This window comes from Hippopotamus amphibius, chromosome 1, assembly GCF_030028045.1.
Source record: "Hippopotamus amphibius kiboko isolate mHipAmp2 chromosome 1, mHipAmp2.hap2, whole genome shotgun sequence".
In the NCBI taxonomy this organism is placed as follows: Eukaryota; Metazoa; Chordata; class Mammalia; order Artiodactyla; family Hippopotamidae; genus Hippopotamus; species Hippopotamus amphibius.
The window spans coordinates 109,190,699-109,217,312 of record NC_080186.1 but is presented as its reverse complement, the minus strand read 5'-3'; the positions used below and the strand labels follow the sequence as shown (position 1 = coordinate 109,217,312).

Here is a 26,614-nt window from a genome sequence, read left to right as displayed (position 1 = left end):
CTGGGAAGCTCCAAGTTTGAGTTTGGGGGGTCTAGGACAGAGCATCAAGGTCCCATCCTCTTCCCCCTGGAGTTGGTGCTTCCCAGAAGTATAAGCCAACCCTGAACCAACCTGTGGATCTCCTCGGCAGGTGCGCAAGTTCACTGTGGAGTAACTTACTCTCCCAGTCCTCCCTGCTCAGCTGAGGTGCTCCTTGAGGACCTGGACGATGCTCTGTGCACGCCTCACTATCCCTTGATGTTTCTGGACTCAGCTTGTCCTTCGTCTCACCTCCCTTGGCAACCACCTCCCATACCATTACCTTGTTTTTCTCTGGATTTTTCTCATCCTTCAGACCAGTTGATTTTCTTTCTTCCATCTCCTCCCTCATTTCTGTGTTTTTGGTGTGTGAGCTCAGTTGAGGCTCCTGTAGGGGACACACAGAGAAGGGACCAAGGTCAGCTCTTGGCTGCGGGTCCCAGCGCACATTTAACATGCATCTCAGTCTCTCGTGCCCTCGGAAAAAAATTCAGCAAGAAGGGAGTTTGGAGAACCTGAATAACCTTATCTTCCTGACGAGGAAGCTGAGATCTGTATGGAGATGTTCCCTACATGCCCATACCACTTGGTGGCAGCAGAGTCACCACACAAACCTTGACCATAAGCCTTTCTGTCCAAAAGCACCAGGAACCCATGGTTGAATTTCAGGGGACATTAGATCAAACATACGTATTTCCATTAGTAAGACAAAACTATCTGAAGGGGGACTTCCCTGGTTACACAGTGGTTACGAATCCACCTGCCAATGCAGGAAACACGGGTTCGATCCCTGGGCGGGGAAGATACCACATGCTGCAGAGCAACTAAGCCGGTGCGCCACAACTCCTAAGGCTGTGCTCTAGAGCCCTCGAGCCACATCTACTGAAGCCCATAGGTCTAGAGCCTGTGCTCTGCGGCAAGAGAAGTCACCGCAATGGGAAGCCTGCACACTGCAATGAAGTAGCCCCGCTAGCCACAACTAGAAATAAAGCCCATAAGTAGCAGCAAAGACCCAATGCAGCCAAAAAATGTCAAGTAATTAAAAAAAAAACTGAAGGACATTCTCCAAAAATAATTTTATTGCTGTTCAATAGTCTTCTGTTGATACTCAGTTATCAATCCTGGCTGACACAATGGGACCAAGGTACCCATGAGTATTAAATACATCATCGTCATTAATTTAAAAAATATATCAATATGTATGTGATTCTCTACAAACATCTGGCTCCTGTGTTATGGGTCATCTTCCTGAGAGCAGGTGCTCTGCGTGCCTTGTTCCCCCCTCCTCCCCAGTGCCTGCTCAAGAGCCTGCCACATAGAACATTCAGTAAATACTTGTCAAGCAGTATTTATGTACTGCTAGTTACCAGGAGTTACTAACTTTTACCAGTGTCATCTACTCTCTACCCTAATTCCGATCAGTTTCTACCCTAGGTCTGTGCAAAAGCAATGAAAGCACAGTCCTAGGAAAAGCAGTCCAAGATGCAAATACCAACTCCACCATGCACCTAGCTTGCTTTACATGGTGATTTCATTACCCCCTTGGAACATATGGATCGCAAGTTTAATAGAGAACACTGTACAATGTAAAAGAGAGAAAATAGTATTAACCTTGGATGAGTAACTGTGATATCATGCAGCAGACAGGCTCCAATCCCTGGGCACTAGCTGCACCCTATAGAACACTACGTCACGGTCACTATGGGACTGTTAAAAACTTCTGGGGAGACGGCACAAGAAACTGCATTTCAGACAAAAATCTGAAGGAGATTCTCACGCAAGGAAAGGCCGAACCATTAAAGAAACAGCCTAGGACTCCCCAGTGGCAACAAGGATGACGCAGCTTAAGTACAGCACGTCCCTTGGCAAGGTGGCCTCTCAAGGAGAAATGTCTCCTTTCCCAGGATGGGGGCCCAACCCCGCCCAGCCCCACTCTCCTCCAGGGGCAGCACAGCACTGGGCAGCAGTGGCCATGGGACAGGATGTGGCCTCCGGCAGAGAGCATATGTGGGGACCTCTCCCCGGGCTCCTGCGGGTATCAGCCCAGATCCAAACCCACAGGTAAAGCACACAGCCGAGCAGCTCAGCCTGTGAAGTGACATCTCGTTGAGGAGCCACCCCTTTCCTACCTGGGTGGCTCTTCCATTTCTCCTCTGGTGTCTGGCTCACGGCGTGGGGATAAAAGGAAAGGGCCCTTTCAGTGCTTAGTCCTTCCTGAGTGCATCCGTTATCCTCCCTGTCCAGGGCCTCGGTGCTGAGCAGGGGTAGGAGCAAGTCCGCGGCCACCTCTGTGCTCTCACATTCATGTCCTTCTCTGTCCCTGCAGCCTGGGCCCCTCGCAGCCCACTCTCAGACCCTTCCAGAATGCCAGCCACCAACAGTCACAGAACATTCTTCCATCAGTCAGGAGTTGTACAGAAAGGGAGGCGTTTCTACACAGATCCCCACCCCATAAACATGTCTTGTGGAGAAAACCCAATTCAAACTCTCCCTCTCACTCCTAGCTCCCCTGGTCAGGTCCAAGAGGCATCTCACCACCTGGACAGGTGTAGCTGTATGGGAGAACGCTGGGATGCAGCTCAGTGCCAACAGCAAGAGAACTGTGATCTTCAGAAAAAGGCTGTGTCTAAAGCAAAATGAGGCAGTTGACGTAGTCTGTCATTGGCACCCCTCCCACTGCTCTTTTCTGCATCCTTTTTCTTTTCTTGGGGGTGTTTTTCCCAACTCTCTAATCAGCTTTCAGAGCCCTGGATCGGTGCCATACTGACAAGGAGCAGGCCCTACTGGAGATGTTATTAGGCAAACACAGATGCAGCCATTCGTGTGGTGGACAGTTGTGACCGAGACCTAACTGGCTTTTCTAAATCAGAGTTAGTTTCTGTGTTGGAGGAAGAAGAGCAGAGAAAAGCCATTTTAGTGCTGTTTGCTAGTAAAAAAGACATGGGCCAGGCCATGTCTCCCTTGGAGATGGCATATTCACTTGGGTTACCAGCTTGGAGGACTAGGAATGGCAAGTATTGAAAACTTCAGCCACCAAAGGCACTGGCCTTGACGAGGCAATGGAACGGTTCGTTGAAACACTAAGAGAAGGCAGTAGTACAATCACTCCAGCTCCTCTGCAGTGGACACCACCTGACATGTCCCTGTGGAAACAGTTAAGTGGGCTTTCTTCCTTTCACGTTAAAAGTAATTTGAGGGAAGCATTGAGTAGTAGTCATTAACCACATAGGATGAGCTGACGTGAGGACCTAACTTTTACCTTAGGCCTTCTCTGTAAGGGTGGAGGAAGGGCTTTGTCCTTTGCTAACAAATGTTCAGTCAAGGGTCAGTAAGAGGAAAGGTAGTAGGGTAGAGGAGAGGCCTGCCTCATTACATGCAAACTTAGCTCAGGAGATGGCCAGACATTTAGCAAGTGCTAGGCCGACTTCCACAGCCTTCAGTGATTTTTTAAAAATTTATTTATTAATGTATTTATTTATTGGCTGCATTGGGTCTTTGTTACTGCATGTGGGCTTCTCATTGCGGTGGCTTCTCATGTTGCAGAGCAGGGGCTCTAGGCGTATGGGCTTCAGTACTTGTGGCACATGGGCTCAGTAGTTGTGGCGCATGGGCTTAGTTGCATGTGGGATCTTCCCAGACCAGGGATCGAACCCATGTCCCCGAACTGGCAGGGGGATTCTTAACCACTGCGCCACCAAGAGAGTCCCTTCAGTGATTTTTCTTTAAACCATGTGAAACCCCTGACACTTAGCACCTACCCTAGTAACTGTACATGTGCACTTACAACTCCCTTACACACACCCCTGTATGGAGGAGGCCCATGGGGCTTGGTTAGCATCAGCTGTCCTGTGTTTGAAGCCAACTGACTCTTTAAACAAGTCACCTGAGCTTCTAGATGCCCCTGTGAGAGGACAGTGATGTTTAGGGATCTTGCTGGCAGAGCCCCAGCCCCTAACGTGGGCTCCAAAGGCAGGGGGCCAGCTTCTCATCTCCAACCTCCTCCTGCCCTGCTGGGTGGCTGCAGGGACTGACCTGCTACATGAGCATCGTGGTGAAATCCAGAACCTGCGCCAGCGCCTGGAGGAGTCCATCTGCATTAACGACTGCCTGGGGGAGCGGCTGGAACACAGGCTCAGCTCCACTGCCCACGGAAGCGGTAGGAGAGGCCCTCGGCTTCCTATTTCTGGTCATAAATTAGGGAGAATATGAAAGTTGCCCTTGGGCAGAGCTTCAAAATTTTCAAAGCACCTTGGTCTGCTTCCCTCCACTTGCTCCTTACAGTCAACAAGGCAGGGGGGTAAGTACTATTCTCCTCCCTTTGCAGCTGCATCTGAGCTCAGAGAGTAGCTTTCCTCACTGCACATCTAACCAGCTATGGTCCCCAGAATCCTCTCTCTCATCCATCCTTAACCTGCTCACATGCTGCCTGCTGACTTCTGTGCCCTGGTCCTGTGATTGGCAAGTGGTAGAGCCAGGTCTGCAGGGCCTCCCCCAGCCGCTTCCCGAGGTGGCCTTCCTCCCCACACTCTCCCGCAGGCTGCTGACACTTGGAGGCCGTCCCTTCCACACGCCCTTGTCCTGCCCACACCGCAGCAGCCGCTATTTAGGGAGGAGAGCCTCCTGAACAGCTGCAGCCAGGGCATGTGAAATGCATGCAAAGAACCCATGCAGAGGAGCCCCTCGAAAGCCAGGCATTCGGCCCAACAGGCTTTAGGCCCAGGACTCAAGTCCTCAGGGTTTTCTGCTGGGTTGAGACAGTGTGTTTGGAGACACAGAGTGAGCAACACAGGGAGGCTCTGATACCCAACTGTGTGACTTGCCTGCTTGCACTTCCCGAGACAGGACCCACCTCTAACTTCTACAATCCAAGCCTGGAGTCCACGCCTCAGCTCTGCAGTGAGAACAGAGTCCTTAGGGAAGGAAACCGGAGCCTTCAGGCTCAGCTCAGTCATCTTTCCAGAGGTGAGTGGTCAAAAGCCACAAACTGTGGTCACTCTTGGGTCCCTTTTTTCCCTGGCCACACCAGTCAGCAACTGGAGAAGCAAAGAGACAAAAAAGAGAGAACTGAGCTACCCAGACCCATCAACCCCAACTCCCAGAGCTATTATCAGCCTAGAAAGGGCTGCTTCCTGACAATTCCCACCCATGGGTCCTTAGACTCCTAGGCTCCAAGGATGAGGAGCTCTAGTAAACCCACCACTTCTGTGCAACCCACATTCAGTCATTAGCTATCAAACTGGATACCAGTTAGTGCCTGTTCTACCTGCACACAACTCACAGCTAGTTTGGACCCAGGAAAGGAAGGAACATGAAGCCTATGTGCTCTCTCAGGTTTCTCCAGACTTTGCTGCAGCTCTCTGTGTCCCTCCCAGTGCTGATCTGCTATCCCCATGTCTCCTCACCACCTCCCTACTCATATACCCAGGGCTCCTCTTTGGTCCCTAGTCCTCATGACTCTGTGTCTGGAGGTGCTACCAAAACGTCCTCCAGAGCGTTCCCAACACTATTCAGTGGGCATCCACGTGTGGGCATCATTTCCTGTGTGGCCTGGGGGACAGCTGACCTTAGTGTTAGTTGACTTAATGAAATCAATGTTTTCAATCACAAATTATTTTTATTTACAAATATTTATTGAATAGCCATAACAGACAAAGAATAGTGGCTAAGAGGATGAAGCCCAGAATGAAAGAATGCTTGTGGAAAAGGAAAAAGACATCAAGAGATATTGCCAAGTTAGCCTCCTCGGAGCAAGAGATGTGAGAGGAAAGGTCACCATTTGGGAAGATAACAAAAGCCATAGATAAGGGAGAAGGTAGAACTACTAAACTACCACTGTGTGCCTGGAAAGACCAGAACAGACCTCACAGGTGAGAAGACAGGAAGATTTAAATGAGCTCAGTCCGCCAGGCCCAGGTGATTCCACCCCAGACGACTGACAGCACCAGAGCCCTGTTCTCAGAGTCCCTGTCAATAGCCTTTGAGAAATCCTGAAGATCAGAGAGATGCTGCCAGACCAGGAAAGAACAGATGGCTCTCTTTTCAATATGATGAAAATACTATATACTAAAAACTGTAGTCAAGAAATTTTTATGTTGATCCCTGGAAAAACTCAAGAATGGATTATTGCACAGTAGGTATGTGAGTGGTTAGAAAATAAAGAGCGTTAGGAAGCAGAGTGTTTTCTCTAAAAGCATGGTGGGCCGTATTAAATCAGGGGATCAAAGGGCATTGCAGAGAAAGAGGTTCCCATTCCCCTGAGTGTGTGGACAGTCAGACAGTCACTTTGCCTCCCCTGGCAGCATAAGCTGGCCTTCCTTTTGCCTTAGTTCTGATTGTCATGATGGATATGCTTGGGCTCATCTTCCTGTGACCTTTGGCCCTACAATATAAGTACTCCTGTGTTCTGCTCACCAGAGCACTCCCAGGAAACAGAATGTCTGAGGGAGGCTCTGCTGACCTCTCGATCCCAACTTCAAGAGCTGGAAATGGAGCTAGAGCACCAAAAGGTGGAACGACAGCAGCTTTTGGAAGACTTGAAGGAGAAGCAACAGGAGATCTTGCATTTCCAGGAGGAACGGCTATCTCTCCAGGAGAAAGACTCCAGGTTAGAGGGAGCCCATTGATAAGGAAGGTGGCCCCATTTTCGGATTTAGAAAAAGGGATATTGGCAAGACAGTTAATGGTCCTTTTTGGAAACCTCAATATCCCCTCTGCTAATCTGGATTTATGGGTAACTTTGAACAGAAGGAAGGACTTCTCTGGGAATGCCTTTTTCACTCCAAAGTTGAGACAGTAAAACCCTGTTATGGAAGCCTTCAGCATATCAGATTCTACAGAAAGTACATTCTTGTGCTTCCAGTTAGTTTTAGGATGTTAGTCCCTCCATAACCTAGGAAGCTTCTACACCAGCCATAATGGTAGTCCCCAGCATAAACCCTGTAACTTCTTGACAACATGAAAAGAGCACTGTGGGGCAGTAAGAATACCAGGTAGTGTGTCCTAGGTATGGTAGCTAATGGCATGACTCCAAGCAAAGTTACTTTACCTTCCTGAGCCTCTGTTGCCACATCCGTAAATTAAAAGCAATGGTTTTCATGACCCCTGAGTTGACATCTAGGGCTGAAATTCTATGATGCCAAAGTTGGCTCATAGCCTCTTGCCCTGGTGGGGCCCTACCAGCTCAGTGGTCCCTTGCTTCTCCCCTGACAGGCTGCAGCATAAGCTGGCCCTCTTGCAGCAACAGTGTGAAGAGAAACAGCAGCTCTTCCAGTCCCTCCAGTCAGAGCTGCAGATCTACGAGGCACTTAATGGCAATTCCAAGAAGGGGCTGAAAGGTATGTTTTCCCCTCTTCCCCACCCTATGAGCTTCCCTGCTCTCGCTAAGGATCCTGATGAATTCTTTACCTTGGGAGTTGTGGAGATCTTGGAAACCTACCTTGTTCTGTCTCAGAAAAAAACCTCAGTCATTGAGGGTCCCAATAAGAAGAGAGGGGCACTCTCACACACAAAGCCCAGAGGTTGGTGACATGAGCAAGATACAGCCTACACATCCTTAAAAATAGGCCACAAGAGTCAAACTTCACCCACCTGGATGGTCTGAGACAAGTTAATCAAAGTCCAGATTATACAATGATTCAAAAAAAAAAAAAAATGCAAAGAACTGTCCTGATGGTATCATCATTTGAAGACGTCTCAAATGTTGTGAATTCTGATCACCCATGCAGCCAATGTTGCAGGCAACCTGCTCCCACCCTGACCTTTCCCCAGTGAGAAAATTCAAAGATTTTTTAAAGAAATTTTTATTCTGGATATAATTAACCAGAAAAATAATTTGCAGATATTTTCTCCAAGTCTTTTTAGTGTCTTTGAAAGGCAAAACATTTAAATTTTGTTGAAGGTTAATTAATCCATTTTTTTCTATCATTTATGCTTTTCTTCATGTTGTAGCTAAAAAATCTTTATCTCAAGATCATAAAGACTTCCTTGTATTTTTCTTCTTGCAGTTTTATAGCTTTTGCTCTTATGTTTAGGCGTACATTTCATTTTGAGTTAATTTTGTATATGATGTGAGAAAAAGGTTAAAGTTCTTTTTGTCCCATATTGATATCCAGTTTTTCCAGCACCATTTGTTATAAAGACTACCCTTTTCCCACTGAATTACCTTGGCAGCTTTGTTGACAATCAGTTGACCATAACTGCTGTTAGTAGGATTTTGTAATTTTTGGTATACTCATCATTCTTATTTTAATTTATATATAAATATTTCTCATGTGTGGGATACATGTGTGTGGGATAACATTTTTATTTCAATTGCCAAATACAATTTTTTGCTAAGATATAGAAACACAATTGATTTTTCATCACCATGACATTGATTGGCATCTCTATTGAAAAACAATTGCCAAGGCAAAAAAAAAAAAATTACTAGCCAATATATGTGAGTCTACTTCTGAATTCTCCATTCTGTTCCGTTAATCAATATGCCTATTCTTACACCAGTACCAAACTGTCTTCATTGTTAGTTTTATAGTAAATTTTGAAATCAGGTTAAGTCTTCACACTTTTTTCTCTTTTTATTTTTTTTTCTCTTTTTAAAAATTTTTTAAAATTTATTTTTTATATTGGAGTATATTTGATTTACAATGTTGTGTTCATTTCAGATGTACAGAAAAGTGATTTAGTTATACATATACATATATCTATGTTTTTCCGAATCTTTTCCCATATAGGTTATTACAGAGTATTAAGTAGAGTTCCCTGTGCTATACAGTAGGACCTTGTCAATTATCTATTTTATATTAGAATGTATGTATGTTAATCCCAGCCTCCTAATTTATCCCTCTCCCACCTCCTTTCCCCTTCAGTAACCATAAGTTTGTGTTTTCTAAGTTCATGAGTCAGTTTCTGTTTTGTAAATAAGTTGGTTTGTATCATTTTTTAAGATTCCACATATAAGTGATATCATGATATTTGTGTTTCTCTGACTTACTTCACTTAGTATGATAATCTGTAGGTCCATCCATGTTGCTGCAAATGGCATTATTTTGTTCTTATGGCTAAGTAATATTCCATTGTATATATGTACCATATCTTCTTTATCCATTCATCTGTTGATGGACATTTAGGTTGCTTCCATGTCTTGGCTATTGTAAATAGTGCTGAGGTGAACATTGGGGTGCAAGTACCTTTTTGAAGTATGATTTTCTCCGGATATATGCTCAGGAGTGGGATTGCTGGATCATATGGTAGCTCTACTTTTAATTTTTTAAGGAACCTCCATACTGTTCTCCATAGTGGCTGTACCAATTTACATTCCCACCAACAGTATAGAAGGGTTCCCTTTTCTCTACACCATATCCAACATCTATTGTTTGTAAATTTTTAGATGATGGACATTCTGACCTCATTGTGGTTTTATTTGTATTTCTCTAATAATTAGCAATGTTGAGTATCTTTTCATGTGCTTTTTGGTCATCTGTATGTCTTCTTTGGAGAAATGTCTATTTAGATATTCTGCCCATTTTTTGATTGGGTGGTTTATTTTTTTCAATATTGAGCTGCATTTGCTGTTTGTGTATTTTGGAGATTAATCCCTTGTTGGTCACATTGATTGCAAATATTTTCTCCCAATCTGTGGGTTGTCTTTTCATTTTGTTGATGGTTTCCCTTGCTGTGCAAAAGCTTTTAAGTTTAATTAGGTCCCTTTTATTTATTTTGGTTTTTATTTCATTACTCTAGGAGATGGATCCAAAAAGATATTACTGCAGCCTATGACAAAGAGTGTTCTGCCTATGTTTTCCTTTAAGAGTTTCATAGTATCTGGTCTTACATTTAGATCTTTAATCCATTTTGAGTTTATTTTTTGTGTATGGTGTTAGAATGTTCTAATTTCATTCATTTACATGTAGCTGTCCAGTTTTCCCAGCACCACTAATGGAAGAGACTATCTTTTATCCATTGTATAATCTCGCCTCCTTTGTTGTTGATTAATTAACCATAGATGTATGGGTTTATCTCTGGGATTTCTATCCTGTTCCATTGATCTATAAGTCTGTCTTTGTGCCAATACCATACTGCTTTGATTACTGTAACTTTGTAGTATAGTCTGAAGTCAGGGAGCCCAATTCCTCCAGTTCCATTTTTCTCTCTCAAGATTGCTTTGGCTATTTGGGGTCTTTTGTATCTACATACGAATTTTAAGATTTTTTGTTCTAGATCTGCAAAAAATGCCATTGGTAATTGGATAGGGACTGCATCAAATCTGTAGATTGCCTTGGGTGGTATAGTCATTTTGACAATATTAATTCTTCCAATCCAAAAACATGGTATATCTTTTGATCTGTTTGTGTCATCTTCTATTTATCAGCATCTTATAGTTTTCAGAGTACAGGTCTTTTGCATCCTTAGGTAGGTTTATACCTAGGTAGTTTATTCTTTTTGATGTGATGATAAATGGGATTGTTTCTTGAATTTCTTTTTCTGATCTTTTGTCATTAGAGTATAGAAATGCAAGAGATTTCTGTGCATTAATTTTGTATCCTTCAACTTTACCAAATTCATTGATGAGCTCTCATAGTTTTCTGGTAGCATCTTTAGGATTTTCTATGTATAGTATCATATCATCTGCAAACAGTGACAGTTTTACATCTTCTTTTTCAATTTGGTTTCCTTTTATTTCTTTATCTTCTCTGATTGCCATGCCTAGGACTTCCAAAACTATGCTGAATAAAAGCGGTGAGAGTGGACATCCTTGTGTTGTTCCTGATCTTAGAGGAAATGCTTTCAGCTTTTTGCCATTGAGTATGATGTTAGCTGTGGGTTTGTCATATATGGCCTTTATTATGTTGAGGTAGGTTCCCTCTATGCCCACTTTCTGGAGAGTTTTTATCATAAATGGCATTGGATTTTGTCAAAAGCTTTCTCTGCATCTATTGAGATGATCATATCGTTTTCATCCTTCAATTTGTTAATGTGGTTTATCACACTGATTGATTTATGGATATTGAAAAATCCTTGCATCCCTAGGATAAATCCCACTCGATCCTGGTGTGTGACCTTTTTAATGTATTGTTGGATTTGGTTTGCTAGTATTTCCTTGAGTATTTTTGTATCTATATTCATCAGTGATAGTGGCTTGTAATTTTCCTTTTTGTGGTATCTTTGTCTGGTTTTGGTATCACAGTAATGGTGGACTCATAGAACGAGTTTGGGAGTGTCCCTTCCTCTGCAATATTTTGCAATATTTTCAGAAGGATAGGTGTTAACTCTTCTCTGAATGTTTGATAGAATTTGCCTGTGACACCATCTGGTCCTGGGCTTTTGTTTGCTGAAAGTGTTTTAATCACAGTTTCAATTTTAGTAATTGTGATTGGTCTATTCATATTTTCTATTTTTTCCAGGTTCAGTTCTGGGAGATTGTACCTTTCTAAGAATTTGCCCATTTCTTCTAGGTTGTCCATTTTATTGGCATATAGTTTCTTGCAGTAGTCTCTTATGTATCTTTATATTTCTGTGGTGTCCATTGTAACTTCTTTTTCATTTCTAATTTTATTGATTTGAGCCTTTTCCCTTTTCTTCTTGGTGAGTCTGGCTAAAGTTTATTAATTTCATGTATCTGTTCAAAGAACCAGCTTTTAGTTTAATTGACCTTTTCTACTGTTTTCTTTATCTCTATTTATTTTTCAGAGGAGAAATAAATAAATTTATGTGTAAGGTTAGGTTGTTTATTTGAGCTTTTTCTTTTTTGCTGAGGTAAGTCTGTATTGCTATAAACTTCCCTCTTAAAACTGCTTTTGCTGTGTCCCATAGGTTTTGGATCATTGTATTTTTGTTTTCATTTGTTTCTTGGTTTCTTTTTTTTTACTTCCTCTTTGATTTCTTCAGTGATCCATTGGTTGGTTAGAAGCATATTGTTTTGCCTCCACGTGTTTGTGTTTTTTTACAGTTTTTTTTTTCTGTATAGCTGATTTCTAATCTCATAGTGTTGTGATCAGAAAAGATGCCTGATATGATTTCAATTTTCTTAAATATTTCAAGGCTTACTTTCTGGCCTAGCCTGTGGTCAATCCTGGACAATGTTCTGTATGCAATTGAGAAGAATGTATATTCTGCTACTTTTGGATGGAATTGCTCTATAAATATCAATTAATTCCATCTGGTCTAATGTGTCATTGAAGGCCTCTGTTTACTTATTGATTTTCTGTCTGGATGACCTGTCCATTGATGTAAGTGGGGTGTCCCCCACTGTTATTGTGTTACTGTTGATTTCTCCTTTTATATCTGTTAACATCTGCCTTATATATTGAGGTGCTTCTATTTTGGGTGCATATATATTTACAATTGTTATATATTCTTCTTGGATTGATCCCTCGACCGTTATGTAGTATTTTTCTTTGTTTCCTGTGACAATTTTTATTTTAATGTCTATTTTGTCTGATATGAGTATTACTATTGCAGCTTTCTTTTGATTTCCATTTGCATGGAGTATCTTTTTCCATCCCCTCACTTTCAGTAAGAATGTGTCCCTAGATCTGAAGTGAGTCCCTTGTAGACAGCATATATATGGGTCTTGTTTTTGTATCCATTCTGCCAGTCTGTGTCTTTTGGTTGAAACATTTAATCCATTTACATTTAAGGTACTTATTGATATGTATATTCTCCTTGCTGTTTTGGTAATTGTTTTGGATTTGTTTTTGTAGGTCTTTTTTCTTCCCTTCCTCTTTTGTTCTCTTCTCTTGCGACTTGATGATTGTTTTTAGTGTTGTGTTTGGGTTGATGTTTCCTTTTGTGTGTTTGTATATTAATTGTAGATTTTTGATTTGCAGTTACCATGAGGTTTTGAGATAGCAGTCTATATATATATATATATATATATATATATATATATATATATATATATAAAGATTGTAATCAAATTGACAAAAATTAAATTTATATATATATAAAAATCTTTATATATATAAAGATTGTTTTAAGTTGCTGGTCTCTTACTTTCAAATGCATTTCCAATATCCTGCATTTGTACTCTCCTCACAATTGCTGGTTTTGATATCATATTTGTGTGCAAATGATTTCCTACCTTTACAGTATGCTTGCCTTACCAGTGAGCTTTCCCATTCATAACTTTCTAGCTTCTAGTTGTGGCCTTTTCTTTTCTGACTAGAGAAATTCCTTTAGCATTTGTTGTAAAGCTGGTCTGTGGTGCTGAATTTTCTTAGCTTTTACTTCTCTGTAAAGCTTTTGATTTCTTTGTCAAATCTGAATGAGAGCCTTGCTGGGTAGAGTATTCTTGGTTGTAGTTTCTTCCCTTTCATCACTTTATATATATTGTGCCACTCCCTTCTGGCCTGCAGAGTTTCTGCTCAAAAATCAGCTGATAACCTTATGGTGATTTCCTTATATGTTATTTGTTGCTTTTCCCTTGTTTCTTTTAATATTTTCTCTGTCTTTAATTTTTATCAGTTTGATTACTATGTGTCTTAGTATGTTCCTCCTTGAGTTTATCCTATATGGGATTGTCTGTGCTTTCTGGACTTGGGTGATAATTTTCTTTCTCATGTTAGGGAAGTTTTCAGCTGTTATCTCTTCAAATATTTTCTCAGGCCCTTTCTCTCTCTCTCTCTCCTCCTTCGGGGACCCCTATCATGCGAATGTTGGTGCATTTAATGTTGTCCCAGAGATCTCTTAAACTGTCCTCATTTATTGTCATTCTTTTTTCTTTATCCTGTTCCATGGCAGTGATTTCCACCATTCTGTCTTCCAGCTCACTTATCCATTCTTCTGCCTCATTTATTCTGGTACTGATTCCTTCTAGTGTATTTTTCATTTCAGTTCTTGTATTATTCAACTCTGTTCTTTGTATCTTCTAGCTCTTTGTTAAACATTTCTTGTATCTTCCCAATCTGTGTCGCCATTCTTTTTTCCAAGATTTCAAGTCATCTTTACTGTCATTACTCTGAATTCATTTTCAGGTAGATTGCCTATTTCCACTTCATTTAGTTGTTCTTCTGGGGTTTTATCTTGTTCCTTCATCTGGAACATATTTCTTTGCTGTCTCATTTTTTCTAACTTTCTGTGTTTGTGGTCTATTTTCTGCAGGCTGCAGGATTTTATTTCTTCTTGCTTCTGATGTCTGACTCCTGGTGGATGAGGTTGGTCTAGGGGCTTGTGCAGGCTTCCTCGTGGGAGTGACTGGTGCCTGCTGACTAGTCAGTGCAGTTGGGTCTTGTCCCTTTGGTGGAAAGGGCCAGGTAAAGGGGTATGTTTAGAGGCAGCATTGGACTGAGCACAACTTTATGGAGCCTGTCTGCTGATGGGTGGTCCTTTGTTCCCATCCCCTTGGTTGTTTAACCTGGGACAACCCAGCATTGGCACCTGTAGGTTGTTGGGTGGGACCAGGTCTCAGTGCCAAAATGGCAACCTCCAGGAGAGCTCACGCTGTTGACTATTGCCTGGGGCTTCTGCCACCTGTGTCTGTGTCCTTGCAGTGAGCCACAGCCAACCCCTGCCTCCCCTGGAGACCCTCCAAGACCTGGAGGTAGGTCTGGCCCAGGTTCCTATAAAGTCACTGCTTTGCCCTGGGTCACAGTGCTCATGAAACCTTGTGTGCCCTTTCTAAGACTGGAGTCTCTGTTTCCCTCAGTTCTGTGGAGATCCTACACTGAAGCCCCACTTGCCAAATGCTCTGATATCTCCTCCTTCCTATTACAGACCCTCAGGCTGGGGAGCCTGACATGGGGCTCAGAACTCTCACTCCTATAATTATTTTCTAGTTTGCGGGTCTCCCACCCACCTGATATGGGGTTTGATTATATCATGAAAGCATCCCTCCTACCATCTCGTTGTGGCTTTGTCTTTGATACAGAACATCTTTTTTGGTAGGTTCCAGATTTTTTTTGTTGATGGTCATTCAGCAGTTAGTTGTGATTTTGGTGTTTTCATGAGAAGAGGTGAGCTCAGGTCCTTCTACTCTGCCATCTTGTCCTGCTCTCCTCTTCATTTATCCCTTTTAGTGGGAATATTCACATAGCACATTGCATAAATATTGATGCGTTTGGTTAAGGCTGTGGCCCTGATGCAACTGGGTACATGTATTATGTGGTATATGCATCCTACTGCCTTGCTAAAAACCAAAACAAATTTTACCTTTTTAAATACATTTGACTTCAACATTTTTAGATGAGCACTTATGGTCTTGTAAAATATTTCTTAGATCTCTTCTTCCCCCAGTACATAGAAACAGGCTATGAGTGGTGAGTGAAGGTAAAAAGAACTTGAGAAGTCCAATTAGTTATGATCCCTGCTCTGTGGTACCCCACTCCCATTATTATTTGCTGCCCAAAGGCCTGATGTCTTCCTCCTGTCCTTTTGATTCCTAAATGTGGAGGTCATCCATCTCCTTCTCCTTCAGCCCGTTCCCTTCTCTAGTTCAGTATTGATCTCCTGCCCTAGAAGACCCTGCTCTCTAGCCTGCAAGACTAAGGTTAATAAGGAGATGAAATAATAGGCTTGACTTCATCTGCCAATCAAATGCTCTCTAGATGCACAAGGGTCATTTGAGCCTCAAGGAAACTCCATGCTGGAGTGTATGCCATTTCAGTGTGTGCCAGACCCCACACAGGAAAAGTGACATCTGTCATAGGTGTGTTCCTGGGACCTTGGTAGAAAGGAATATCAGGGAGGAGTGTTCTGACAAATGCTTGGAAATATTTGGTTCAGTGCCACCAGACTCCCTCCTCTCTCTACTTTCAGCTTACACCTGGGATACCTGTCACCAAGTCCCTTTGGGCAGTGACTTGAGCTGCCTGGTGGCAGAGATCTGAGCTGTGAGAGGGCAGCTGGAGCAGAGCATTCAGGTGAACAACTGTCTGCGACTGCAGCTTGAACAGCAGTTGGATGGTGGTGCCAGCAAAGCCAGCCTCAGCCCCTCCTCTGTTAACCAGAAATTCCCCAACAACACTGACCCTGGAAACAAGCAGCTGCTCTTCCAAGGTAGGAAGGAAAAGGAAATCAGCAAGCCCTCAGCCAATGAGGAGGTCCCCAGGATGTCTGTGGTGGAAGGGACAATCTTACTTCTTCCACACTCCTTAAGATCATGGTGAAATCAAAGATGCTTTGATACAGTGCCTGAGATTATGGGATTTAAGGTCAGATCTGACTCCAGATTCTGAGTTTGCCACTTACATGCTGTTTGTCTTGGGAAAAGTGTTTAAACTCCTCAGGCATTTAAGCCTTAGTTTCCTCATCTTTAACATGAAGATATGTATAATATATACTGTGCATAGTTATATGGAGCATTAAATGAAATAATTTACAACTGCCTGTCACAATAAGTACACAACAATTAACAGCTATATATGTTAATGCTTATTCCTTATATTTGCAGAGTGCTTTAAAATTTACCATGTTTTCAGATAATTTTTCAAATAATTTCATCAGAGCTAGGGGAGGATTTACTATCTCTGTATTTCACATGAGAAAACTTAGGCATTGAGACAATTAACTGACGTGCTAAGGAGTTAAGAGGCCAACCCAGGATTCGAAGCAGAGGTTTTGATTTCCTGTCTGTTCCTTCTGCCTCCCTATGCTCTGTCTTGGTATTGCTTCTGCTCCCTCTCAGGCTTTCCCTTCTCAGTGCCTCTGCGCAACACCAGCCAGGACTCATCCCCACTGGCTCAGTCACTCCTCCTCCCCATCCTACAGCACAGAGGCCTGAGCTGGAAAGCAGGTTCTAAGTCACAGTTGCCTGAGCAGGATTATTTCTGTCTCTTCAGATATTTTCCAATTACTCCCCTGGAGGATTGCTGTCTGGTCTCCAATAGGGCACCTCAAATTCACCAAGGCTTATGTCTCCTATTCTTCTTATACTACTACATGCCTTCTAGTATGTCTCCCTTCTTATACTACTACATATTTTCTAGTACTGACTCACCAGAATGGTGATTAGAGTGCTGAGTTTAATCTGCCCATAAATCCATTCATTCTTTGATCAAATATTTTTAACATGTATACTGCATATATTTATGCATATTTATATTTAATTACAAAGCATTGTATTAGACATACTACATACAATATTATATTCAAATCTGGGGTTAGAAAAATGTACCTAATAATGTTTCAAACTAGAAGTTGCTTTCTCATGGAACAGCCCTCAATTATAGGAACTTGATCCAAACTAAGTGATTTGTTTGCTATTGGTTTTGATTGTGGTACATGGGTGATGATTTTGTAAGAGGAGAGTCATGTTGCCGTAGACCCCAGTGGTGAAAACAGGCTGTGCATGTGTTTGGGGAGCAGTGTGTTCCAGGGTTTCTAAAGTTGTGGTTATGTGTACTCCCTAGATTCAGTTGCCTCCCCTCCAGTTCGGGATGTGGGCATGAATTCTCCAGTTCTGGTCCTCCCCAGCTCCTCTTCTGCTGCTTCTGGCTCAGAGACCACAACCTCCAACAGGAAAAATGGTAAATAGGGCAACTATGGGATTCAGGGTCTAATGATGGGAAATGACACTGCAAGTAACTTTTGGTTCTCTATAGGCACATTATCTGAATTTAGAGATTTTTCTCCACATGTCCCATGGCCTTTAGCCCTACTCATTCCACCTTCTGTGGCTGCCTTTTTGGTCATTTTTCTTCTTCCTGTGGTTTTCCTATTGTTCTGGTATTGTTTCATTGCACTATAATCTCTTCCTTCTTGAAAGTGCTCTCTGTATCCAGCTTAATTTCCTTGTCTGTGTCTTCTCAACCCCCAAATTTAAAATTTTTAAGTATCTGTCCTGAATATTTCATTTGTCAATAAGGATAAAATTTGCCTCCTGGCAATTTTATCATTATGAGATGATGTAAGAAAGATTATAAAAATCTAGAACCCAGAATATCTATGGACTTCACCCTTGTACTTTCCAAGACTGTCATTCTTGTCTGTGGCCTCTTTCACTATCTGATGTCCCTTTTGGATTGAACTAAGGATGACTATAAATAACAGTGTATTCTGTGTTATTGTGGTTTTATGTTCAGAGCTGGGTTTGGATGCTTCTCCAGTAATGAAGAACCCTCCCAAGCTGGAGGGTGATGCTACTGATGGCTCCTTTGCCAATAAGCATGGCCGCCATGTCATTGGCCACATTGATGACTATAGTGCCCTAAGACAGCAGATTGAAGAGGACAGACTGCTGGTCAAGAAGGTAGCATCCCTTGTGAGATCAACCTGCAACTTCCTTGGCCTTGAAGCTCTAGGCACAGAGGTAATCATGTTTGAGCTCTTAGGTGCACCTTTTCCTTAGGCCGTTTCTTCTTCTGATTTTAGCTCCTTCTCCCACTATTTTTTTGCCTGCTCCACATCTCCTACCAATTGAGGATACATTTTCCATTTAATCTAGCTAGGCCTTTCATCTTCATCTGCTAATTTCACTACAAGCTCTGTTCTGGTTCCAGATGCAGCTGACTTGATATTTCCCCTCAGAACCACAGAATAGCAGGTGCAGCATTGCCATCCTCATCAGTAGAGCACATTAAGCATCAACATACATGCAATGCTGCACCCAGTACCCTTTGGTAGCTTATTATCTGCTAAAGTCACGCTGGCATATGACCATCTGTGGGCAGCATAAAATCACTTAATCAGTTGGCTGGAGATGGAGAATCTGCATCCATATGGACAGATGTGTAGAAGGGGTGAGGAGCGTGGCAGACTGAGGAGGGGAGGAGAGCAGGCAGCAAGGTTTCTCAGAGCCCTTTCCCAGGGAGAGATCCAGGTACCAGCTGCTTTGCTGAGCTACTGGAGATGCACAGGCATGCAGGGACAGCCCTGCCCCCTGGAGCCCCCACACTAGAGAGGGAGCCCCACACCATACAACAAGGAGCTCCAGGCAGTGTTAGAAGTGCTCTGGGTATGAGGGCATGAACCCAGAATCAGCTATTATCCCAGGCAAGGAAAGTAACAGGTTCATGGGGTAAGGGGTGCAACTAGGGAATGTTCAGGTTCTCTGGGAAGGAGAACATGCCAGGTAAAGCGAGCGGCACCTCAGTCCTTTGAACTACAAATGGTGCAGCAAATTTGAAGCATAAGGTGTGATTCAGGGAAGGGCAAGGGGGACCAGTGCAAAAATAGGGACCATAGACTCTTGAGCATGAAGCAGGACTAGAAGCTAAAGAGTGTGCGGGAAGCTGGAATCAAATGAATTCTTGCAAGTTGGGTGGTCCCTCCTGAGGTCAAAGAACCTTGGCTTCCAGGTTAGGAAAGGATTTCACAGGTTCAAGCAGGCCCATGTCCATACCTCACTCACAAAGGAAGCTGAGGCCTGGGCTCAGCAAAAAAAAAAAAATGATCTCTCAGCTGCAGAGATGCCCATGGCTACCACCCTCTTTTCCCAGATGATGGGCAGTGAAGCCATCCATGAGCTCAGGAGCAGCGCCAATGCCCTGCACCACCGGCTGGAGGAGTCCGCCTCCCTCCTCACCATGTTCTGGCGAGCAGCCTTGCCAAGCTCCCATGGCCCTGCACTGGGTGGCAAAGTGGTAAGAAGCCAGCATTCTCTACTGGATCTGCCCCCAAATATCCCCTGCCTCCTTGGTCGGCAGATCTTGAAGATAAGGAGCCAAATGGTCAGTTGGAACAAAGGGCACTTGAAGAGAGTGTCCCTGGAGGGAGGGAGACCTCTCCTCTGTGGTGGCTGCTTTCAGTGCAGCTCTGACTACATCCCCTCTCCCCCACCTCTGACCCCCAGGAGAAGTAATCAAAGAGGAAAAGGAAAGGACATGGAGGAGGCAGAGACATGAGAGCCCTGGTAACCCATAAATGTTCCATCTCTTTAACTTTCTGAAGTCTCGCTGAGCTGAACTTCAGGGCCGTGTTAAAACATCAACATTCCCTTTCCCAACCTAACCCCACCCCCACCCCCAGGTCCACATCGTCAGGCAGGATCACAAAATGTCACCAGCAGTCGCCCAGCCTCTTTCAGCCCCCCACTGGAATCCCAGAAAATCACTTAAATCTGCATCTCTGGGTCAGGCCTGGGGAGAGCCAGCCTCCCCAAGGTGCTCTCAGATCTCACGCAGCTCTCTGGTTGGTGAACTTAGATAGGCAGGTTTGAGAATCCCTCCCAGGGGATCTAACTCCAGACTAAGATCACTGACACTTTAGGGGACTCATTTATGCTAAGTCCAAGGAGGCAGTGTTTTCCCATCTTGAGGTTCCCAGATACATTTACAAACTTGCTGACTCTCTCAGGTCAGACCTGTCTCTCAGGCATAATATTCCTAATGATCAAGTCTTACTTGTGATGCCCAAGTGATATAACCATGTCAGCACTAAATCGGAGCTCTTGTTCACAGCTGGGTTTCAGTGTGGCCTGGAGTCAGGTTCTCTGCAGCAACAGGCGTGTAGCCTGTGCTAATCTGCACGGGGGCTTCCAGGTCCTCAGTGTTCCCACCTCATGGCCCATCCTGAGCCATCACCAGCTGGATGGTTTGAGAGGCTTTAACGAGGGGAATCTGATCCAGAAATAGTTAAGAAGATTGTAGAACCCTATTTAGAGTTGTAAAGAGCCACGAAACACAGGGTGCTTATGCCTTCTGACAGAGAGCCTGCTTTTCTTCCCAGGGAGAGTCCATGAAAAGGGAGCTTCTGGAACTGAGAACCAAACTATCCAGACAGGAGAGTCTCCTTCAGAGCACAGCTGAGCATCTGAAGACCGCCAACCAGCAGAAGGAGAGCTTGGAGCAGTTCATCTTCAGCCAGTGTGGGTGCTCCCAGCCAGGGAATGGGGCAGGGAATGAGGGGATCCTTCCAGGCTCCCCACTTGTGCTGTGAATGGACAGTGACCAGAGAGCCTAGGGGGTGGGGGAGACTGATATGATGTCCCTGAACCTCCTGTGCCATCAGTAATCATGGAGGCAGAGGAGGGGATGTGGGCAGTTGAAAGGGGGCAGGCGGCAGGAGACCCCGAGCTGAGTGGCCAGTAAGACAGGCTTTACGAGAGAGTAGCACCGACATATATATACTAACAACTGTAAAATAGATAGCCAGTGGAAAGCTGTTGTATAACAAAGGGAGTTCAAATCGAGGATGGAAGATGCCTTAGAGGACTGGGACGGGGAGGGTGGGGAGGACTCGAGGGAGGGTGGGGGGGGAGTCAAGGGAGGGAGGGAATACGGGGATATGTATATTAAAGCAGATGATAGAACTTGGTGTACCCCCCAAAAATAATAAATAAATAAATAAATAAATAAATAAATAAATAAATAAATAAATAAATAAAAGACAGGCTTTAGAACACATAAGGCAAGTATAGGCCATGCTGGTAATTTTGCCTTTGGGGGCTGTTTTGTTGTTTCAGTGACCAGGACACATGATGTTTTAAAGAAGACAAGGACTAATCTGGAGGTAAGGAAACCATTGCAACAGTCAGAGCCATAGAGCCCACCCCAAACTTATTGCCATGTGTCATCAGAGCATGCAGGTGATCCTTGACCTGCTCTGACCTTCCGGGAGGAGATTGCTGGTCCATCTGTAGGAGCACAGGTCCTCAGTGAGCATCCCTCTAGATTCCATCCCTATCAGCCCTCCCACTCAAATCAGCAATCTCCCCTGACCTCTCAGTTGACTCTCACTTTGCCATAATCTTCTCTCTTTACCCCAATTCTCTTTCCTTTATGCCAGGTCAGGAGTGGGGAGAAATGCAGTTCAGTTGATTATCGAGGTCAGAGGACATATGGAGTCTGCCCTGTGAGCTTTCAGTAAAGGGATCCTGAGGGCACTCATGTGTTCTGGGGTTTCCTAAACCACTATGTGAAAAAATCATGGAAAGATGCAACCTAATAAGTTGATTTCACTGCACACTATTGGGCTGAAAACAGCAATTTAATGTTGACATATTTTTCTTTAAGCAACAACACAAAAGAAAATCGTTGGGTTTTAGTGATCTAAAAGAGAATTTGGTAATAAGTAAAAACTGAAACTTAAAGGGAAAGATATTATCTCTATGGTAGACATTTCTCTACATTTATTTAAAACATTAACATATTCTTTAGCAACCACTTTGAAGAAAAACTTGAGGTCTTAGAAATGGCTTAGAAATCAAAATTAAACCTTTTACCTTGGACTTTAAAGCTTTACCATAAGCAATTGAGTGTATTCCTAGGAATGTTCGTAAATTGTAACCTAAGGGAATGTTGACCCCACAGTGTGAAAATAGTTTGGGCCATAATTTAACTCTGTTTTTTTGTTTGTTTGTTTTGGTTTCGATTTTTTATTTTCTAATTTCTTCTGTTTTTCTCTGATGATTCCTTTCTTTCCTGAGCCTTTCTAGAAGAATACTTACAAGATTGCCTCTGTAAAGCCTTATTCCTGTCCCAGCAAAGGTAACCCAACAGCCTCTCCTACCCGCTGGCTTCCCCAGTTTGGAAGTATCCTTCCCACTTCCCCTAGGCCATTGGAAAGATCCCGAAGCCTGAGTTCTAATCCCAGGCTTCTCACTAACTGCCTGTGTGGCTTTGTGGTCTCTCACAGAGACCCAATCTCTGTGAGACTGCTGATCCTCATTTGTAAGATGGGGCACTAGACTTAGATGAACTCTGAGGTCCCTGCTGACCTGGCCCCTCCCTCTCCTCATCAAGTAAACAGAACGTGAATGTAACAGGGGGACCTCCATGCAAAATGTCCTCTCCTTCCTACAACAGGGTGTCTATATGTGCCTGTTTCATACTAAGCACGTCTTTTCCTGAGCAATCACAAAAGCCATCCTTTTGCTCCAAAGTGAATTGGAGAGTGAACTGGAACCTGAAGAGGGGGTGGTAGGATCTGGCCACCTGGTGTGCAGTGGCTTTGAGCAGAGATATGACCACAGGAGGTGGTGGGAAGCTTGTCCTCTAACCTGGTGGCACCAGTTGCTCCTCCAGACCTCAGCCCACCCCTCAGCTCATCCTCTTGACAGGCTCTCACCATGCTTCTGGCTTCTGTCACCACTCAGCGCTCGCTCCAGCCTCAGTTAGCCACCAGCAAGGCCTGATAATGGACTCAATTTGATTGTGTTCTTTTGGCCTCCAGGTGAAATCCCTAAGGGCTCTTCCATGCACTCCAGTCCTGTGACCCTTGCCTTCCAGGAGCCAAGCACGAAGCGTAGCCACCAGAGGTCCTCCAAACAGCAGGAAGGATGGGCCTGCCCCCCTTTTTCACAGCTCCCTGTCTGCTGAGGAGGATCTGGGCCCCCCTCCTCCACACCTGCTGGAGGGTCTGGAAGGAGTCACAGATGTGGCCTGGTGGTGCAGGGTGAAAGGCAGAAGGGCTTTTCTGTGGTTGAGGAATAACCAGCCAAGGACCACTGGGCCCAGCACTAAGCAAAACAGGCTCAGTTTGTAAGGACCTTGTGACACTGCTTTGAACACCCAAGGGGCATGGGAACCAGGAACAGTACATTTCTCACCCCTCATCATCTATCCCCAGAAGGTCAACTCAGGGGAAATGGGACCTGCTCCCCAGCAGTGGAGCATGTGGTCCCAACACTGGAGCGCCATGGCAGATCTAAAAGCACAGGACTGAGCAGCAGTGCCCTGTAGGACAGTGTTGGCAGGGCCCTGATGCCCTGACCTGGGTCAGTACAGCTGGGTCACAGTTACACTGGGGGTCAGTCTACACGGCAGCACCTGAGAGCTTTGAATCCACATGGTGAAAGGGATGACTTCCAGATGCCATCTCATGCTTAGCCTAGATCTCCTATTTCTATTCTATTATGATCTCCAAAAAGTGTACTGACCTTACTCTAAATATGCTGTCCAATTTTGTCATCCCAAATTTTCTCTGCAAACTGGGGACTGATGGCCACACCAAGCCCACTGAAAGTCTTGTGTAAAGCAAACCAGTGATCATTTTTAAGTGACATGTGAGGGGCCCCCAGTTGTGCTAAAGCCTAGTCTGTGTCTCCACAGTGCTTTTGAATGTGTGTATGTGTGTATAAATGTATGATATATATTTATATATGTTGCTATAGCGATATGTTGAAGGCTACATAACTGATGGACAGGGTCAGTGAGAGGAAATGAAACAGTCTTTTTGGTGGCTATTAAAGCAAAATGTGTATAAAGAAATAAAGTTTTCTTTACCTGCTTAGTTTCTAATTTCTATACCAGTCCTCAGGGCGAAAGTGTAGAAATAGGAAAGACAAACTGTCATTTAAAAGCTCACCATCTGAAACAGAATCAAAATGGTGGAGGAGGTAGATGTGGCGCTCCCATCCCCCACAAACACATCAAAAAATACATTGACATGTAGAGCACTTCTCACTGAAAACTGGCAGAAGAACTCTTGTAAACTAATGCTGCAAGAAAGATCTACTTCTAACTGGGTAGGACAGAAGGAAAAAAAAAAGAAGAATCAGGTCAGGACCTGGGTCCCTGGGAGGCATCTGCAAGGAGGAAAGGGTTCACAAGGGTGGACCCTGGCTCTGGGGAGTGAGCAGGTAGAATCACAATCTGGGTATCCCAGTCATGGGATCCTATATGGATTGGCCAGGCCCCCTTGCCTCTTGGGACATCTGCTGAGACAGAAGGTTTGGAGAAGGCTAGACTCTACTCACCAAGAGTACATGCTGGCTTTGTCAACAATCAGGGCAGAGAGTCTTGCATCAGGAGCACCTTCCTTGCTGTACTTCCCAATCCAAAGGGGCAAACACATTGGCCCCACTCACTCCATGCTACAACCTGGCACAAGATCTTGGCAGTGACTCAATCTAGCTGTACAGAGACAGACCAGGACACATGGGGTGTGACCCAAGTGTGGCCTCAGATGCCATAGTCAGCAAGGGCTCAGAGTGACAGGTGTAGACGTGGTGAACATTAGTGTGGGAGGTGGCAAAACAGGAGTGTGCAAGGGCCAACCAATGAATCTTGAGCAGACAGGCCCTGGGAGAAGACATGATCTAGCTAGGCAGAGACAGCCCAGAGGGCCTGGGGTGTGGTCCAGTTGGGGCTGCAACAGCCATTGTGAGCACACTCAGGAGTACACAGTGGTTGGGCTTCCAGCTTTGCACTAGATCTGGGGCAGACAGGTCCTGGGTGAAGTCTGCCAGAGAGGCAGCCTAGATCTCAGGTGGCAGTGCAGCCATCTCAATCCCTACAGTCACAACCCCCCAACTTCCAGCCCCAGCTCACTCCACACCACAGTCTTACACTAGATGTGGAACAAACACAATAAGGACACCATCTTGGGCTGCCTCTGAGTGGAGCTGTAGATGCCTACACAGGTGGAGAATAGGTCCTCTGTGACCACACAGGCCTCACTTGCTTCAGCACTCACCTCCTTTGGGGCAGGGCATGTACCCAAGTGCAACAGAGTCTGATCAAACTCAGCCCTCAAGGCTTCTACTTCAACAACTGGAGAGCACACCTGGCCCCCTGACCAGGCCATGACATGGTGCAGAGAGGAAGCTCCACCTCACATCCAGCACAGGCTATAGATACTACACCACCAATCACACCCTGCTAACAAGGGGATAATGGTCAGCACACACAGAGGAAAGGCATGGCTGGCATCCCTACTGAAACCAGCTCTCACACCAAAAATATTAGACTTATGGAGGCTACACAGGGACACTCCTATAGTAGGTAAATATTTCTCCTAAAATCATAGAGACAGAGAAATTTAAGTAAAATGAAAAGGAAGAGGATCTACTCCCAATTAAAAGAATAAGAGAAATCCCCTGAAAGAACAAATAATGAAACAGACCTCACAAGTCTACTAGACCTGGAGTTCAAAAAGGAGGTAATAAACTCAAGATAATAAAAGCTATTTATGACAAACCCACAGCCAATATACTACTCAAAAGACTTCCTGCTAAAATCTGGAACAAGACAAGGATGCCCATGCTCACCTCTTCTATTCAACATAGTATTAAAAGTGCTAGCCACAGTGATCAGACAAGAAAAAGAAATGGTATTCAAATTGGAAGGGAAGATGTAATATTGTCATTATATGCAGATAACATGATACTATATATAGAAAACCCTAAAGACTCCACACAAAAGCTACTAGAACTGATAAACAAATTCAGCAAGTTAGCAGGATACAAGATTAACATACAGAAATTGGTTGCATTTCTTCACACCAACAATGAATTATCAGAAATGGAATGTAAGAAAATGATACCTTCTAAAATTACAACCCCCAAAATACACTACTTAGGAATAAACCTCACCAAAGAGGTGAAAGACTTCTTTGCTGAGAACTATAAAACATTAATAAAGAAAACTGAAGATGATGCAAAGAAATGGAAAGCTATCCCATGCTCTCAGATTAGATGAATTAATATTGTTAAAATGGCCATACTACTCAATGCAATCTGCAGATTTAATGTGATCCCTATCAAATTACCCATGACATTTTTTACATAAGAAGGCAAATAATCCTACCATTTATATGGAACCATAAAAGACCCAGAATTGCCAAAACAACTCTGAGGAAAAAGAACAAAGCTGGAGGCATAACCCTCCCAGACTTCAGACAATACTACAAACCAATAGTAATCAAAACTGCATGATATTGGCACAAAAACAGACATCTGGATCAATGGAACAAAATAGAGAACCCAGAAATAAACCCACACACC

General features: G+C 43.9%; 1 protein-coding gene across 1 annotated transcript; it reads left to right on the top strand.

Annotated features, from left to right (window-relative positions):
• Positions 1-2,000: 2,000 nt before the first annotated feature.
• On the top strand, positions 2,001-23,207 carry LOC130834940 (myomegalin-like). Its single transcript, XM_057706083.1, has 11 exons — positions 2,001-2,079; positions 4,043-4,174; positions 4,861-4,980; positions 6,433-6,622; positions 7,228-7,352; positions 15,850-16,008; positions 17,361-17,477; positions 18,033-18,259; positions 19,389-19,532; positions 20,617-20,755; positions 23,062-23,207. The coding sequence occupies exons 1-11, from the start codon at positions 2,001-2,003 to the stop codon at positions 23,205-23,207; spliced, it is 1,578 nt and encodes a 525-aa protein (XP_057562066.1).
• The last annotated feature ends 3,407 nt before the right edge of the window (positions 23,208-26,614 follow it).